Below are 15,302 nucleotides of genomic sequence, written 5' to 3' on the forward strand. Positions count from 1 at the left end.
CGTACAGAGGGGACAGCCCGGGTCTCCCCACTCCCCTCACCCCCCCCCCCCCCACAGAGGGGAGAGTCCAGGTCTCCCCACTCCCTGCACAGAGGGAAGCGTTTGGGACGAGGGGGCGGGACCCCCTGACTTTTGGCCGATGAAGTAACTGGAGACGAGCCGGCTGGCAGGCTCCGGGCAGATTTAGGGTTAGGGTTGGGGTTGGAGTTCCTGGCCTGGAGCCCGGGTCAGGCCTGGGCCCCGCCCTTTCCCGGTCCAACCGCAGGAGCCCGAACTCTCGAACTCTCTCGGGAACCGTCCCTAAAGGGGAAGCCAGCGAGGCGCGCGGGGCTGTGCTGCCGATCTGCGCACTTCCCTGTGAGGGTTCGGAGCCCTTACCCCCACCACCCGGAGAAGGTGGCCGAGGGGGGCCTCTGTCTGGTGGGCTCAGGCATGACGCCAGCAGGACGGCTCAGAGCTGTCAGAGCATATACTTGAGTGAACGTCCCGTCCCGCGAGGTCCCGAATGGAGCCCACATCCAGGGGCTTTTAAATTCACTAGAAGAAACCAGTCAAACGCAGTTCCTCGGCGGCCTGGCCGCAAGCAGGTGCTCCGTGACCTCCGAACAGGGGATTTCCACCTTCGCGGAAAGTGTCTTGGACGTCCCAGCTCTAGGTCCCGGGGGCAGCCTCCTCCGAAAACTTGTTAGCAATGCAGATGATGGACCCTGCCCTGGAGCCCAGCATCCGGCTGGTGGGGGGCAGGGGGGCGGGGGGCTGGGACCGGGCCCTCTCAGTTCACCGGCTCCCCGCTTCCGGGGGGATTCATCAGAGGCCCCCCCCACCCCTCCCGGAACCCATCCACTCTTCAGTTTCGTTTCTGTGGCCGTCAGCGTCATTTCTGAGGTTTCGTTTCTCTGGCTGTTGTGAAGGAAAAGCTCGGGGGAGGAGTGGCTCACCCACCAAATAAAAGGAAGCGTTGGAAGAGAGAGGGCTGATCTGAGGAGTCTCCGTCCTGCCGTCGTGAAGGCTCACAGGTGAGGGCCGCCGCGGGAGGGCTGCCTTAGCTTGTGGAAGGATTTCCTGGAAACCGGGCTGGTGCCCCAGGCAGGAGGCAAACAGATAAGCTTCTGAGGCTGCCCTGTGTCGCTCACTGAGACCCGTGTTGACATGTTGACGCTGGGAAGGAGTGGCTGCTGGGGGAGCCCCTGGGGGCCGCCCTTCCAGAATCTGGCTCAAGGCGCTGTGGCCAGGAAGGGGTGGCTTTGGGGTGGGGCTTTGTGCAGTTGTGCGGGCGATCCTGTGATTTATGATAAGAAAGAATCACCAGGCTGCCCGCTTCATCCCCACAGTTAAGGATCCCGGACTGAGGACTTGAACGTTGCTAAGAGAAGATCTTACAAGTCCTCTTTTTTCACAAGAAAAAAGCAGAGGTTGTGACCGTGTATGGGATGGAGGTTAGCTGGACTTACTGGTACTGTGGTCACCTGTCGGAAGCCGCCCTTGTCTTCACTAGCAGAGAGGTGTGGACGAGGGACCCGGAAGGCTGGGGACCTTGAGCTCGGACAGGTCAGAGCTCTGCCCCCACTGTCTAGTCGAGACAATGGGAGCTGAAGCAACTTCCACCTTTTAGTCTTACGTAAATCCTTGCCGATGGGCTATCTTCGAGCTGTTACTGGAAATTGCCTGCCAAAGGGCTATAGGTGGATCCCAAACCTGAATAAAAGGGTCCGCAAGGCCAGAGCAAAGCAGAGTCCTTCCTCTTGAGCTGCCCTCCGGCCTGGCCCCCAAGATTCCCAAATTAATATTTTCTAGTCTCTTTCATTTGCCTGCGGCCTCCTCCAGAACCCGAACCCTGAACCACGCGGGACGTGGGGGGGATCACATTCACAACTGGCAGCCCAGCGTGGGGGGGGGGGGGCACACTACAGTGACCATTTCACAATAGATACAAATATTGGGGGGGTAGGGGGGGAAGAAATACAGTCTATGTTTTGGTCTTTGTTTCTGTTCCTGATGAGGTTCTGTCTGGGCTGCACCGGGCTGGTCGCCTGGGAACAAGCCCTGTGACTGGGCAGTTGGAACTTTTAGCTCCACCCCCAACCTCCAGGCCAGGGAGCTCATTCACCGATGGTGGATGGTCGATGATTGCACCAATCGCGCCTCTGCGTCGAAGCCTCCGTAAAACCCCCAAAGGACAGGGTTCGGGGTTCGGAGAGCTCCCTGGTTGGTGAACTTGTGGAAGTCTGGGGAGGGCAGCGAATCTGGAGAGGACGTGGCAGGCCGGTGCCTCCCCCACGCCGGGCCCGGTGTGGCTTTCCGTGCGCTGTTCCTGAGTTACATCCTTCTATGATAAGCCAGTGATCTGTAAGTACCGTGTTTCTCTGGGTTCTGTGAGCCCCTGTAGCAAGTTGTTCAGAACCAAGGATGGGGTCCTCGGACCTCTGATCCAGAGCCAGTTGGTCAGAAACACTGGTGACAACCTGGCCCTGCCCTTGGCGTCAGAAGTGGATTGGGGGGAGGGAGGGATGGGCAGGAACAGTCTCGTGGGATCCAGTGCTGTCTCCAGGCAGAGAGCATTAATGCCATGGGGGGGTAGGGTGCAAGGAGGGGGGACACACGTGGGTGTTGGTGTCAGATCGGAGCCCCGTGGCCTGGTCTCCGGGTTCAGGCGCTCTCCGCTGTGGTAGCTGGAGGCACAGCCACCTCAGAGATGGGCTGGAAAACTCGCTGTCCTGAGGAACGAGGCACTGATTTCTGTGTCCAATGATTACGCCTTCGGGTTTTTACTTAGAGACACTGATGCCAGGTCTCCCCAGCAAACAGTGGCATTTGCGGGGAGCAGGTTAGGTCTAAACCCTGGAAGGTTAGTGTCCTGGGACTCCTGTGCCATGGCTCAGCGGCTTACACAATGGAAACCTGCTGTCTGTCTCCCAGCTCTGCAGGCTGGACGTGGGAGACCGAGGTGCGGGTGGGCTGCCTCCTGCGACGCCCTAGAGTCCTCCCTGTCTCTTCCAGCGGCCGGCCTTTGCCAAGTCCTGGGCGCTATTTAGGGAACTTTCTCCAGGTGCGGGCCACTCGGTCACCCATGACACCCGATTTGGGCAGATCTTATGGGAGCATGGCCGTTAGCTGCTCCCTGCCCTTCCCAGAGGAGCACGGGTCAGGCCAGTGGTCGGCAAACTCCTTAGTCAGCAGAGCCAAATACCAACAGTACAACGATGGAAATTTCTTTGGAGAGCCAAATTCTTTAAACTTAAACTTCTTCTAACGCCACTTCTTCAAAATAGACTCGCCCAGGCCGTGGTATTTTGAGGAAGAGCCACACTCAAGGGGCCAAAGAGCCGCATGTGGCTCGAGAGCCGCAGTTTGCCGACCACGGAGTTAGGCAGTCACATCTTCCTTCCTCTCCCTGGAAACGAGGATGACAACTCAGCAGCCGGGTTTTGTTGTTATTCTGCCGGGAGGGGAAACGAATCCCTATTGGTAGGAAAGGAGACACACTGTTCCCACAGGCCTGCCCGAGAGGTCGAGGTCGAGGTCGAGGTCGTACAGCTTCCACAGGGACGCCCCGCCCCGTCAGGGGAGGGAATGTTGTTAATTCAGGGCAGTTCTCTCTGCTTAGCAGCGAACTGGGTGGGGGCCCTCAGCCGACCTGGGCCGGGCATGTCTGGAGGCCAGACAGGCCTGGGAGTGCATGCGGGGTGCCGGGATTCAGGCCTCTCAGACCCACCAAGACTCCTCAGGGACCAGTGAGGCCTGTGGGAAGCTCAAAACACAAAATAGTAAAAAAAAAATAAAAATAATAAATAAATAAAAAATCCAAAGGCAGAGGCCCGGGAGGAGGGCGGTGTTCCAGACGGCATTTCTGACCGCATCCCAGTAGCCTGACTTGTCTGACCTCCCTGCGCATCTCATATGAAACCCGGGCCGGTGTGACTGAGGGAGCGGAGCGAGCACCTGTCTGGGCCCTCGAGGAGCATAAGGAGCGCTAAGCATGCCCGGCTGCTGGGACTCCGCCTGACCCCTCCTGGAGGCAGTACACAGGCCCCCCGCCTGCAGCCCAGGGCAGCGGCCTGAGCAGGGGCACCCTCGGCCTCACAGGGAGCCAGCCCTGCCACACCTCCATCTTGGTCTCCAGCCTCCAGACCGGGTGGGAACACACCCTGTTGTTGGGCCCGGTCTGTGCTCTTTGTGGCGGCGGCCCCGACGGACGGTGCGCGAGGCTGGGGCAGCACCAAGTGCAGGACACTCAGGCTCTCTCTCGTGGGCTGGGGGAAGGGCTCTTGTCGAGAGTGGGCGGGGGTCTGAGTCCTGACATAACCAGTTCAGGCCCTTCCTGCCTTCCGTTTCTTGACGTGGGACATGCAGAAAAGCAGCCACCACAAGGAGTGTCTTGTCTCGGAGCGGCCCTCCGGCACCAGCTGTTCTGGCAGGGCTGCCTGGACCTGACCGCAGGCCGCAGCACCCCTCCCGGCTCCCCTGGGTCTGACCGGGCCTGGGTGACCATCAGTGGCGGGAGGGCAGGTGCTGGCTCCCAGGGGCCTGGGGGATGCTGCCTCCCATCTCCCCACACCTAACGGTCCCCTGTTTGCTCCTGAGCCACAGGTGTCTCCACGTGGCAGGGGACATTCACTCTTCCAGGATAACGTGGAGCCCCCTGCCTCTCATCCCCAAGCCCTGGGGGCCCATGGAAACCCCACTCTCTATGTGGGGATCCTGGTCTCCCCGAGTCTGTGTGTAGAGGGAAGCGGGGGGGCTGTGCTGGGGCTGGCGAGGTGCAGCCTGGGCAACTTGGGGCCACCCTGTCTGTGTCTCTGCAGAGCTCGCCAAGAAGCACCTGCCGGCTCCTCTGGCCATCAGCTGATGCCGAAAAGCCACAAGTCTGGGCAGCAGCCGAGGCACAACCTGCCCCCCTCCCCGCCCTCTCCAAAGGCAGAAATGAGTTTCTTCCCACAGCAGCCATCGCCATTCGGCGCCCCAGCGGGACAAATGAGGTTTCCCCCCAACTTTATGGGTTCTCCCCAACTGGGAGAGAAGAACCCAGCCTTCCTCACCAAGAACTTCAACTTGATGACATTGAACCCTCAGGTGCCGGGAGAAACCAGGGGCCCTCAGACGACAAAGGTGAGTGGGAGGGAGAACGTTCTGGAAGGGCGCGTTCTAGCCACTAGCGGAGGAAGGACGGGGCTGTAGGGGAGACCTCCACCACCACGTCACAGCTGTGTCCCCAGCTCTGCAGACACAGCCCGCGAACACTAGGGACGTTCCAGTCTCTGGGGCCGCGGGGACCTTCCTCGGCGTGCATCGGGGCTTCTGTTCCATGCTGTTCCATGTCTTGGGATCCCCTTCCGGGAGCTTTTCCTCCCGCTCCTCCTGCTACCGTCACGATTGCGGACCCTCCCCCAGGGCCCAGGGCCCAGGGCCCAGCTCCCCTCCTGCCCTGCCTGGGCACCTTCTCTCTGCTCCGTCAGGCCCCTCCAGCCTCAGCTAAATACCCCCGCTTCTGCAGAAGCAAAGCCTCCGTAGGAACAGAACCCAGGGGCCTCCTGATGGCCAAATTCGAGGCCAGGGGTGTGAACTCTGCTCTGCCCCTCCCAGGGGCTGGAGAACAACCTGTACAGCCAGTACGAGGAGAAGGTGCGCCCCTGCATCGACCTCATCGACTCCCTGCGGGCCCTGGGCGTGGAGCAGGACCTGGCCCTGCCCGCCATCGCCGTCATCGGGGACCAGAGCTCGGGCAAGAGCTCCGTGCTGGAGGCGCTGTCGGGCGTCGCCCTTCCCAGAGGCAGCGGTAAGCGCAGAGGGGCCACAAAGCATCTCTGGGTACCAGTGGTGTCAGGCCACTGGGAGGGCAGCGCCTGCAGGCCCTGGATGGCTTAGGTCTGGAGTGCACAGCCTGGGCGGGGGAGGGGGGGCGGACAGGGACCACACCAGCTGCCCCTAGGTCTCCAAGTCCACGGTCACGTGGCGATGGCTGTCGCTGGCCCTGTCAGTCCAGGTCCCGGGCCCTGCTGTTTCTCCCTTGCGGTCCAGGGAATGTAGAGCATTTCTTCTTAGATCAGGTTGAATTTGTACGTTTCGGGCGACATGCGAAGTCCTTTTGAGGAATTTACTCAATGTTTGCAGAAGCGATTAGCCAGGATCATGTGTGTTCCTTGAAAAAACATAAAAAGAAGCTGTTGTACAATTTAGTAAAATAATTGCAAATGGGGAAAGCAGGAGAGACAGTATCCTCAAAGTGGGTAGATGGAGGCCCCTCCTGGCCTCTCCCTGGCTCCTGGCTCCCACCAGCACTGCCATCGCCAGACCCCAGCAGACCCAGGGGCTAGGAGGCACCAATGTCACCCCACTGGGGCTGCCCGCCCCCCACCCCCGGCACAGCCCCCAATAGTAGTCTGCACGCCAGGCGCCTGGGGGTCAGGGGGTCCTCTGAGGTCCCCATTAGCCAGCACCTGATGCCTGAGAGTAAGAGTCTGGGACACACGCCGCTGCCCTGGGCTCAGCGTTCTGGGGAGAGGGGTGCCAGTGTGGGAGCCTGCATGCCAGTGGCAGGCATGTGGCCCAGGGCAACCCCAGGCGGGTGAGGAGATGGCCCTCCCTCAGGAGACAGGCTCACTCACCACCTGCAGACACTCTGGCCTCAGCCCGCAGGTTCAGGGCAGTCCAGCCTTTGGCTCCAGCTGCGTCGGGGGGTCCGCCCTCGCCACCAGGGACCTCGAAAACCAGCCCTGGATGCCCCTTGGACCCTCCTTCGGGGTGTCCAGCTCCCCCCAGGCTCTCGCTGCCTTCTCCCGCATCCCGGGAGGATTGGGTGCCCCTCTCGGGTGGATCGCTGCTTCCATCTCTCCCTGCCCTGAGCTGCCACCTGGACGCACGCGGTCCAGAGGCCAGTGCCAGGGTCCGAGGTGATTTTAGGGCCGGGTGGTGAGTGGGGGCCTGGATCGGGCCCTACACAGGGACAGACACTTCAGGCGAGGCCTCTGGGGACACGGGCAGCTCCTGAGCGGTGAGAGGGAAGGGCGCCTGGGACACAGCTTCTAAAGGAAACCGGGGTGTTGGGAACCTCTCTCTCAGGAATCGTAACCAGATGTCCGCTGGTGCTAAAGCTGAAGAAGCAGCTGGCAGGAGACGCCCAGTGGACGGGGAAGATCAGCTACCGGAGCACCGAGCTCCAGCTGCAGGACCCCTCCCAGGTGGAGAGGGAAATACATAAAGGTGAGGCGGTGGGGAGGGGGTGGGGGTGGGGGCTATGGTTGCTGCTGGGGCTGCTCCCCTCACTGTCCCGCCTCCTCCAGCTCCTCCTGGGCCTTAGGGCTTCTTAAGCTCCTCAAGGCAGCGCCCTCCCCTCCTCCCAGGGAGCACCCTCTCCTCCTCCCAGGGAACGCCCTCTCCTCCTCCCAGGGAGCGCCCTCTCCTCCTCCCAGGGAACGCCCTCTCCTCCTCCCTGGGAACGCCCTCTCCTCCTCCCAGGGAGCACCCTCTCCTCCTCCCAGGGAGCACCCTCTCCTCCTCCCAGGGAGCACCCTCTCCTCCTCCCAGGGAGCATTCTCTCCTCCATCCAGGGAACGCCCTCTCCTCCTTTCAGGTAGCACCCTCTCCTTCTCCATCCAGGGAGCACCCTCTCCTCCTCCCAGGGAGCACCCTCTCCTTCTCCATCCAGGGAGCACCCTCCCCTCCTCCCAGGGAGCACCCTCTCCTCCTCCCAGGGAGCATTCTCTCCTCCATCCAGGGAGCGCCCTCTCCTCCATCCAGGGAGCGCCCTCTCCTCCTCCCAGGGAGCACCCTCTCCTCCTCCCAGGGAGCGCCCTCTCCTCCTCCCAGGGGACGCCCTCTCCTCCTCCCAGGGGACGCCCTCTCCTCCTCCCAGGGAGCGCCCTCTCCTCCTCCCAGGGAGCGCCCTCTCCTCCTCCCAGGGAGCACCCTCCCCTCCTCCCAGGCAGCACCCTCTCCTCCTCCCAGGGAGCGCCCTCTCCTCCTCCCAGGGAGCGCCCTCTCCTCCTCCCAGGGAGCGCCCTCTCCTCCTCCCAGGGAGCATCCTCTCCTCCCAGGGAGCGCCCTCTCCTCCTCCCAGGGAGCGCCCTCTCCTCCTCCCAGGGAGCGCCCTCCCCTCCTCCCAGGGAGCACCCTCTCCTCCTCCCAGGGAGCGCCCTCTCCTCCTCCCAGGGAGCATCCTCTCCTCCCAGGGAGCACCCTCTCCTCCTCCCAGGCAGCACCCTCTCCTCCTCCCAGGGAGCGCCCTCTCCTCCTCCCAGGGGACGCCCTCTCCTCCTCCCAGGGAGCACCCTCTCCTCCTCCCAGGGAGCGCCCTCTCCTCCTCTCAGGCAGCACCCTCTCCTCCTCCCAGGGAGCACCCTCCCCTCCTCCCAGGGAGCGCCCTCCCCTTCTCCCAGGGAGCACCCTCCCCTCCTCCCAGGGAGCACCCTCTCTTCTTCCCATGCACTTCCTCCTATTGGTGCCCCTGCCTCTCATACTGTCCCTTCCACCTACTTCCTATTCTTTCTTTGCTTCTCAGTTAACTCCCCCACCCTGGAAAGTGTCCCCACAGGACCCCACCCTACCCCCCAGCTGTCCTGGTCACCCGTGTCTTAGGTCGCTGCTCTAAACTAACCCCAGCAGCCACTTGGTGGCCACGTCTCCATGCAGCTTCCCCAACACAGATCCCAGCCACCCGTCATTTCTGGAGGCACAGCCATCACCGGGCCTTTGAACACAGTTTACCAAAGCCCGCGATTGCTGTTAGGTAACGACGGAGCGATAAAAAGGCTCCTGAGCCCACTCCACACCCTGAGAGGGCCCCTGGCAGTCACTGCCGCCCACGACACCAGCCCTGCCGTCCCCCCGGTGGCTTCTCCCCTGCCTGCTCTCACTCCAGTGTCAGCCGGGCAGAAACAGGGACCTGATGGTAATAAGAATCTCTGCAGGGACCACCTCAGTCCCAGGAGGACAGGCTCTGTGTATTAGCAAACGAAGAACTCGGCATTCCAGGGGGAGGCCCTCACAGGACATTCTGGGCTCACCTCCCGAGAACCCCGCACCTGAGGTTCACCGGAGGCATCCTTTCCACATGGAGAGGTCCGGGCCCCAATTCTGGTGCTCGCCCCCAATACAGAAGCTGCTCGAGACCCTCCATTGGCAGGTTTCCTAGCTTGAAATTACACCAGCTCTGGACTGCCTGGTGCCCTCGCGTCCCGCAGTGCTCGCTGACACTGTCCTGAGCTCCGTGGGTGCGCACACACACAGAGAGGTGCTTGGTGCACGCTGGGGAACGGTGCTGGGTGAGGGCGTGTGAGAAGCAAGCTCTCGAGGCCGAGGCATCTGCAGAAGAGCCTCTGGACCGCCGTCTGCTGCTGGTGGGATGTAAGTTGGTGCGGCCACTGTGAAGACTGGCAATATCTGCCCAGGCTGGAGGCGTGCACCCTGGACTCTCGCCCCGGGCACCCCCCAGCCAGACGGGCCCCGAGCGCCAGGTTCTAGGATGTCCGTGGCAGCTCACTGGGGACGCCCAGATCCCTCAGCAGTGGGCCTGACCCAAGCGCGGGGTCCCTCAGCTACAGGCACCGATATGGGTGACTCTCACCAACGTAATGTTGAGTGAAAGCAGCTGGACGTGAGGGAGCACTTAGGATTCCATTTACGGGGCCACGTGAAACTCTTGTTCTTGTATCGAAAATGCCGTATTATCAGCAAATCCAGTTGCTCAACCACATATGAAGTTCGAACGTGGGCAAAAGGAGGGAATGCAGGTTGTGGCCAGGAGAGTGGTCACTCTTGGTGGGGGCTAAGGACTGGCCGGAGCAGGAGGGCCTTCGGAGGGCTGCCAGGTTCTGTCCTCCACCCGGGTGTTGGTTACGCCTGTGTGTTCTCCGGGTGTTGGTCACGCCTGTGTGTTCTCCGGGTGTTGGTCACGCCTGTTCAGCCGGGATACCCATCAAGCCGCACACTTAGATAAGGAGTGATTTTCTGTACAGATGTTACACTGGATTACATCCTCCATGAAAGGATGACTAAAGCAGGAAGTGTTTCCGAAGGCGTAGCCCTGGTTTTTCACACGCTCCTGGTTCTATCCCTAAGCCTTAGGGCCAAAGGGATCAGGCAATTAACTGGAGCTGTGGCTTCCCTGCTTCCCTGTTGCTCAGATCAGGGCCGTCCCCGATGCAGGTGAAATGTGTGATTGCCCACAGATTTCATTGCCGAGCTGCCCCAGAAAGGGGCCGGCGTTTCTCTCCTCATCTCCACCCCTGGAGAACCCCCTCAGTGCCCCTGGGGCGGCACTGTCCTAGCCCCTTGGCGGTCACAACCGCCCAGCCTTCCCAGGGGGCCTTTACCTAAAACTTTGGAGTCCATCCAAAATGGACCTTCTCCCCGGGCCCAAGGCTGTTGCCAGGCAGAATGGGTCACATAAGAATCGCCTGGTCCGGTGAGTTTCCTGTTGCCAGTGTGGACGCAGTGACCGCCAGGCGAGGCTGCTGGAGGGAGAAGGGTCTCCCAGGACTCACTCTCTGTCCCAGGGGGGATGCAAAGGCACATTCTGAGGGGGGAAGGAAGGTGGAGGGTGGAGGACACAGGTACCCTCCAGGAGAAGGTGAGGGACTGTAGCATCCCCTTAGGCCTTCATGCTTCCCCTGAGCTGGTGACCAATGACCTCTGTGTCCTTGGCACAGGAATTCTACGTGCCTGCCCCTCACCTAGACCACCCTGGCTTTGACTCATTTCAAGAAGCTTACAGGTCTGCTAATATCCTGGCTTCTCAGCGTGGTTCCTGGTCTGCAGCAGCGCCGCCACCTGGGGCTATTGGGAACTGCAGAATCTCAGGCCACAGCCCAGACCTGCTGAGTCAGAATCTGGGTGCTAACCGGACCCCTGACGGGTCACGTGCACTTACATTTTGAGAAACCCTGAGCAGAGCAGGACCAGCTACGTGTTTAAAGGGATCAGTGTAAAATAATCATAAATTACTGTGTATTATGCATGCATAGTTTGGGGTATATGTTAAGTATATAATAAGTTGTATATAGTTCTCAAAAAGAGATCTTTTAAGTGTTCTATAGAGATTATATAGGAAATAATCCATTTTCAGATAGGATATAAGAAATTATTTTTTCTCCCTTCTACTTCCCAGGAATAGTTCCTTCTTTTCCTCATCCCTTACCACAACACCTCTTACCCCCAAGGGCCAGCACCATAGGGTAGCTGCGAAGTAGTCTATGACCAAAGATAAACAACACGTACGTTATTGATGTGCCGCATTTGCTCACATGATCTTGTTTAGCCAGGGGCCCTGCCCCCGGGGGCTTCTCTGCGGTCCCTGCAGTGGAGCCTGGGTGGCTAGCAGTTGAGGATCCCCCTTCTCGGGGGTCTGCTTAGCTCCAGACTGACCACAGGCCTTCAGGTTAGCCCTGGTTTCCAACGGACAGAAGGAGGCAGAGGGGCTTTGTGTTAGGTGTCCTGGATTGGCATGTGTCAACCCTGCCATGAACACACCTAGCAGTGGAATTTCATTGTGGTATTTTGTCACATGTTTATGTGTTAGTGTGTATGTGTTAGTGTGTGCATTTACACGTGTTAGTGTATGTTTGTGTATATGTATGTGTGTGTTAAAGAGTCAGATAGATATAAAGAGACAGAAGACACTGTAATATTGCCCTGGAACACACACACTTATATTTGTATTAGAGGCCTGGTGCACAAAAATCGTGCGGGGGGGAGGGGCCTCAGCCCAGCCTGCATCCTCTCCAATTCAGGATCCCTCTCACAATCCGGGACCACTGGCTCCTAACCACTCACCTGCCTGATTGCCTGATCACCCCTAACTGCTCTCCCCTGCTGGCCTGATCACTCCTAACCACCTCTGCCTCGGCCCCCGCCACCGTGGCTTTGTCCGGAAGGACGTCTGGAAGGATGTCCGGAAGACATCTGGTCTAATTAGCATATTACCCTTTTATTAGTATAGATTTGTGTGTGTGTGTGTATATATATGTATTTTCTGGTTATGGAAGTAATACATACCTCTAATTAATTCTCTATTACCACATAACAAATTACTCCAAAATTTAGCAGATTAAAACACAAACAGATATTCTCTCACACAGTGTGTGAGGGTCAGGAATTGGACACATCAATGGGTAGTTCTGACTCAGGGTTTTCAGTGAGGCTGAAGCCAGATGTTGGCTAGGGCTGAATTATATCTGAAGACTCGACTGGGGTTGGTGAACTCTCCCTCACATGGCCATTAACAGGAGGCCACACTTTCTTGCTGGCTGCTGGCAAAGGTGCCAGGTCCCACCCTGTTGTGGACCCCTCCATTGCTGCTCTCCATGGTGGCCTTATGATGGGGCCGCTAGCCTTCCCCAGAGTGAACCATCCAAGAGAAAGTAGGAGCAAATCATGATGCCTTTAATGACCTCGTCGCACTGTCGCTTCGACCTTATCTATTCTCAAGATATAAGTCCCTCTGTGTGCCCCACTCAAGGCTCCATCTTTCGGTGAGAGGGATGTTGAAGGATTTGTGGATATAACCATCACCACACCCAGTGAATACCCAATGAAAAATATTTAAAAACATAAAGAGAACAGAACCCATCCACAATTCCAATGGGAATAAATCGGATGTTTTCCTCTAGGATTTCTGGGAGTGTATGTACATGCTACCCCTGAATACTGGTACACGGACGGCCACCTCCTTGGCCTCAGATCACTGCAGGATTCTGTGACTCTCTGAAGCTCCTATACTCTGAATACCAACCGTCGCCTTCAAGAACAACTGCTTTCCCTCAGGTGGGTCGTTAATTTGAACTCTGGGTTTCTCTTTTCTTGATCTCCATAGCCCAGAACATCATCGCCGGGAATGGAGTTGGCATCAGCCACGAGCTCATCAGTCTGGAGATCACCTCCCCGGAGGTTCCGGATCTGACCCTCATTGATCTTCCCGGCATCGCCAGGGTGGCCGTGGGAAATCAGCCCCAGGACATCGGACTACAGGTGAGCCTTTCTGGAACTTGGGAATGGGCCAAGCTGAAGTTGGGGAGACTTTGAGGCCTCTGCCGGTCACCCCAAGGGCTGTGGTGTGCCTCCCCAGCCCTCACTCTGAGTGACTGGGGAGGAGACTGAAATAAGACCTCCTGGGCATGGGGCTTACACTGAGGATCTGACTAGAGCCTGGCAGGTCATAGAAACAAGAGAAATTGAATTGGTGGGACTGGGGGTGCATGGGACAGCTCCCATCCTGCCTAAAATAAAGAATGTGGGCCCAGTGTTACCAGCTGTCTTGAGATAGTCAACAAAAGCCAGAAATTTGGATTTTCACATGAAATCTGCCAATTTTAGCAACAATTAAAAAGAATAACTCTATGTAAACTAATCAGAATATGGTCTGTGATCTCTGGTCAGGAACTAGAAGGCAGTGCAATGGGAGGGATGACAGCCAAGGACATCAATGACCAGTACAAACCAAGAGCCGCTGAGCCTGTTGCTTCTTTCCCAAAGACCATCCCACTTAAGGCTGCCTGAGCACACAGTCTTACTGGGATGCTTGAGGCACGCTTGATCTTTGGGCAAGGCCTGTACCCAAGCCAGCTCTGTCAAGCTTTGCTAACCCAGCTCACATGGAACCCGAGGAGATAGGATGGTCTCAGGTGCAAGGGTAGGGTTCAGGGTATGGGGGGATAGAGTTTGTGAGGGGGAGAAGATGAGACCTTTCTATCCTAGGAACTAGGGTCACTTGCCTGCCCTTTTCCCCTTTTATGGGGGATACTGCCAGTGTGGGGAACCCAACCATAGCCAAACTCGGGGTGTGGCAGGCATCTCCTAAGGGGGGTCTCTGCTAGCTCTGCTGCTCTGGAAAAAATCTTGGGGAGTGAAATGTTGGTTTCTTCCTCAACATCCAAATCACCGTGCTCTGTCTCCAGGAGCAGTGTAATTTGCTCATTTTCCTTACTGAGTTAGTGACTAATTCCACACTTCTCACCCGCCAGGAGGGTGCTGGTTCATCCATCCAATGGGTGGACTTTCCTAGTACCTCTGAGCTTCTGGGGAAGGTACAACACATAAAAAATCATGCTGATCTATATATATAAAAGCCAAGTGACCAGAATGACGGAACAACCAGAACGACCTGTCACTATGATGTGCACTGCGGTGGCCAACTGGCCCGATTGCCTCCCCCCCAAACCCTATCCAGGGTGGGGCCAGCCAGACAACTGCCTGTGTCCCCCTCCCCATTGCTGGCCCGGCCCTGATTGGCCCCCTTTGGGATGAGCTGGCCAGACCCCACCCGTGCACGAATTCGTACACCAGGCCTCTGGTTGAGTGATGATAATCTCAGAAGGCTTCCAGGAGAGATCTGGAGAGGAAGGAGAGGTTTCCTCCGGCCATAAGAATTGAGTCTTCAGGAGAGAAGCTACACCAGTGATGGGCTCTGAGAAATAAGTAGAACATCAACAGAAACTCTGTAAGGGCCGGTGGGGTGGGCATTCCAAAGGAAGGGGACAGGGCAAGCGAGGGCTCGGAAGTGTGAAAACTGGGTCACACGCTGGGACGACTGGTTTTTACAATGATGGGGGAGTCTCACTGTGCTGCTGAGTCATCAGAGACCTGCTCTTCCTTTGTGTGATCCTGTGGCATCAGATCAAGGCCCTCATCAAGAAGTACATTCAGAGGCAGCAGACCATCAACTTGGTGGTGGTCCCCTGTAACGTGGACATCGCCACCACAGAGGCGCTGAGCATGGCTCACGAGGTGGACCCCGAAGGAGACAGGACCATAGGTAAGAAGGGACAATCAGGCTTCCAGGAGATGGGAAGGGAGGGGAGAACCTCACACACGTGGAAGGCCCTGGAGTTAGGTCCACTGTGAGAGACGCCCACATCCTGCGCTAGATCCAAGCGCTGCTCCAGCCCAAGCTCCATGGGCTCAGGGTCCATCCCTGCTGGTCATCTTACTCACAGTCAGGGTTAGATGAGCCGCCAGGATGCGCTTCTTCTCCCTCCTCATCGCTCCATTGCCTTCAGGAGCCATTCGGGATGGGGACAAGACCTGCTTTATCCGCTCTCCCCACGGTGGCCCAGAAAGGAGAAAGTGACCGGCCCATCAGTTCTGCCATAACACAGGGAAGGTCTGGGACCCCTGGGTACAGGGAAGAGACCGTCACAGACCCCAGCGAACACACTTCCAGGCTCATGTTGGAGCGTAAGCATCTGCAGGATTTCAATTCAAGCAGAACGCTTTGTGGGAAACTGTGTTACCTTCAATGTCCTTTTCAAAATGTGACCCTCCGCGGCATAGAGGGACTTGGTTTAGGAGCACGACTGCATGGTTTGGGTGCT

General features: G+C 58.2%; 1 protein-coding gene across 2 annotated transcripts in view; it reads left to right on the top strand.

The window, feature by feature from the left end:
- Positions 1-305: 305 nt before the first annotated feature.
- Positions 306-15,302, top strand: part of MX2 (MX dynamin like GTPase 2) — a 33,299-nt gene continuing 18,302 nt past the window's right edge. Inside the window, exons 1-7 of one of the 2 annotated variants that reach the window (XM_054713557.1) lie at positions 306-396; positions 912-1,016; positions 4,803-5,106; positions 5,581-5,773; positions 7,057-7,197; positions 12,806-12,960; positions 14,605-14,743. In XM_054713557.1, coding sequence (XP_054569532.1) covers positions 4,846-5,106; positions 5,581-5,773; positions 7,057-7,197; positions 12,806-12,960; positions 14,605-14,743 — 889 coding nt within the window. In that variant the 5' untranslated portion in view covers positions 306-396; positions 912-1,016; positions 4,803-4,845. Of the gene's footprint in view, positions 1,017-4,802; positions 5,107-5,580; positions 5,774-7,056; positions 7,198-12,805; positions 12,961-14,604; positions 14,744-15,302 lie in introns of both variants that reach the window. The other variant, XM_008145694.3, reaches the window with a different exon arrangement.

The sequence above is a fragment of the Eptesicus fuscus genome, chromosome 3 (genome assembly GCF_027574615.1).
Source record: "Eptesicus fuscus isolate TK198812 chromosome 3, DD_ASM_mEF_20220401, whole genome shotgun sequence".
Classification (NCBI taxonomy): domain Eukaryota; kingdom Metazoa; phylum Chordata; class Mammalia; order Chiroptera; family Vespertilionidae; genus Eptesicus; species Eptesicus fuscus.